At 45.2% G+C, this 2,500-nt stretch overlaps 1 protein-coding gene across 2 annotated transcripts in view; it reads right to left on the bottom strand.

Annotated features, from left to right (window-relative positions):
• The window catches only part of LOC117443684 (choline transporter-like protein 1), a 34,057-nt gene extending 32,546 nt beyond the window's left edge, over positions 1 to 1,511 (bottom strand). Inside the window, exon 1 of one of the 2 annotated variants that reach the window (XM_034079586.1) lies at positions 1,328 to 1,511. In XM_034079586.1, the coding sequence (XP_033935477.1) occupies positions 1,328 to 1,384 (57 nt within the window). In that variant the 5' untranslated portion in view covers positions 1,385 to 1,511. Of the gene's footprint in view, positions 360 to 1,327 lie in introns of those variants that run through there. The other variant, XM_034079587.2, reaches the window with a different exon arrangement.
• Between the last annotated feature and the right edge of the window lie 989 nt (positions 1,512 to 2,500).

Genomic DNA, 2,500 nt, shown 5'->3' with positions numbered 1-2,500 from the left:
GGGACTTAGTGTTGACGGGCACACCGCGCGGCCAATCACAGGCGAGGACAGACGAGGGTTATACCATTATGTGACAGAGGAAGGTGGGCGGCTCTAAAGACAGCGAGGGTAGTAGTGGAACAGGCCAGATTCACACAGAGCACAGAAGTAGACACGAAAACAAGCTGCATTTCGTCATATTGGAGACCAAAAGAAAATATCTGGAGCTTCTGTCTCCATCCCGAAGACTCACGGAAACTCCCGAAGACTCACGAAGTCTCACGTGCGCAGATTAATGGACGGGAATTTGCCGTCAGGTGCATCGGCCATTCATGCGCGGGCAGTGCTGTTGCCTGATCTGAACAACATGCACGTGCAATACCGGCAGTGGCCGCTAACTCGAGGCCGCCGGGAGGGGGCGCTGTTTCGCCATTTATCATGAATGAGAAAATAAATGTGTAGTTTTTTTACATTTCTCTCTCTCAGAGTCCTATTTCTGTTTTATGGTTTGAATTACTCTTGACATATTATTTGTAGTTTTATTTATAATAAACCTCTATTAATATCTGCACAGCTTTCCTCTTTTTGTATCAATACTGCACATACTTTATTCCTCAGAGTATTTGGTAAATGTAGAGTTTATGTTCTTTAACAGAACACCAAATACACGGACGGCAGAGTCCTCCTCTGTGTATTCCTGTCTCTGAGTATTAGCTGTTTGTAGTGTTTGTATTTGTGTACTTAAACTCACACTGTACATTTATCATTTATCTTCAATCTAATATTTAATATTTAATTCCTCTAATACAGTGGTTCCCAACCTGTGGGCCGCGGCTCCCTAGTGGTCCGCGCAGGCATTGCAAGTGGGCCACCAAATAATTAGCAAAACATTATGATTTGTGTGGAAACATTTCATTTTTAGGATTTATTTTTTATTTGAACCTCCTTTCCTTTCTCTTTCTCTATCCTCCTTAGCAACGGTCATTACAGTCCTTACCAACGGTCATCACAGTCCTTGACAGCGGTGTGTTCTACTGGATTAACAACGTGTCACATGGTCTGAATCGACCAATCAGAATCGAGTATTCAACTAAACCGTGTAATACAAATGTCTGTTTGTTACTGATGGCCAGCTCCTTTCTAATTAAAATAAAAAGTACTCCGTATTGGTTATGGTTGAATGTGGGCCGCAAACATCTTTTAGATTCTTAAGTGGACTCTGAGTTCAAAAAGATTGGGAACCGCTGTTCTAATAGCTATATATAATATCCTACTCAGTCATGAGTCTGACCTCTTGAGAGATTTTAAAAGTGATTTCTGAAATATGTTCTCATCCGATCGGTCGTACCTTTATCCTGAGACGGACCTGCTGCTGGGAGCCGGAGGACAGACGCTGCGGGTCCATCGTCCCGGAGAACCTGGAGAACCTGGAGAAGCTGATAGTTCCTTTAAGTACTGATACAACCTATATATTCTGTATTTTCTGTTTATTCTGTATTTTCTGTATATCCTGTCTCTCGGTGCGTTGCTCAGCCGGAGTCCAGCAGCAGTCTGAAGACAGAGAGCTACTGTCTTATTGTTTACTGTAGTACCAGGCTGTGTGTGTCTGTGTGTGTGTCTCTGTGTGTGTGTGTGTGTGTGTGTGTGTGTGTGTGTGTGTGTGTGTGTGTGTGTGTGTGTGTCTCTGTGTGTGTCTCTGTGTGTGTCTCTGTGTGTGTGTGTGTGTGTGTGTGTGTGTGTGTGGTGTGTGTGTGTGTGTGTGTGTGTGTGTGTGTGTGTGTGTGTGTGTGTGTGTGTGTGTGTGTCTCTGTGTGTGTGTGTGTGTGTGTGTGTGTGTGTGTGTTGTGTGTGTGTGTGTGTGTGTGTGTGTGTGTGTGTGTGTGTGTGTGTGTGTGTGTGTGTGTGTGTGTGTGTGTGTGTGTGTGTGTGTGTGTGTGTGTGTGAGAGAGAGAGAGAGAGAGAGATTTCTTATCAAACTGAATTAAATTGTTTGTTAATATTATTTAAATGTCTCTTAAAGAGAAGAGTCCTCTCCTGATTGGAGGAGTAGATATGGTATCTGTGTTTAAAGAGGACAGCTGCTGGAGAGGGGGGGGGGGTATAAGGAAAACACAGACACTCAGCACCGAGGTCACAACATCAATGGATCCAGCAGAGCAAGAGTATATTCTTCGCATTTATTTGGAATTATTATTCCTGCTGACACTAGGGGGGGCTGTGCCCCTATGGCCAGTCGCCACTGTCCAGGTCCTCTTGTTGCTGATGTTGGGGTCGAGGAGCTGTAGACTTTTCAGTAACATCTGTAGCATGCTCAGTAGCATGCTCAGAAGCTACTGAGCATGAGGCGAGTATTCGCATGGCGTCCGTTGTGAACGCAGCATAATGCAGAAACCTGTTCTGACTGCATTATGTTACAGTGTGAGGGGCCCATAGACATGGTGGCCGTAGGACGTACAATTATTTGTGGGGCATAACGGCCAGACCCGAGGTGATCGATCTGCAGCCCGAGGGGCTCCGGCCC

This window comes from Pseudochaenichthys georgianus, unplaced genomic scaffold (assembly GCF_902827115.2).
Source record: "Pseudochaenichthys georgianus unplaced genomic scaffold, fPseGeo1.2 scaffold_656_arrow_ctg1, whole genome shotgun sequence".
Classification (NCBI taxonomy): Eukaryota; Metazoa; Chordata; class Actinopteri; order Perciformes; family Channichthyidae; genus Pseudochaenichthys; species Pseudochaenichthys georgianus.
This window is presented reverse-complemented; position numbering and strand designations above follow the sequence as displayed.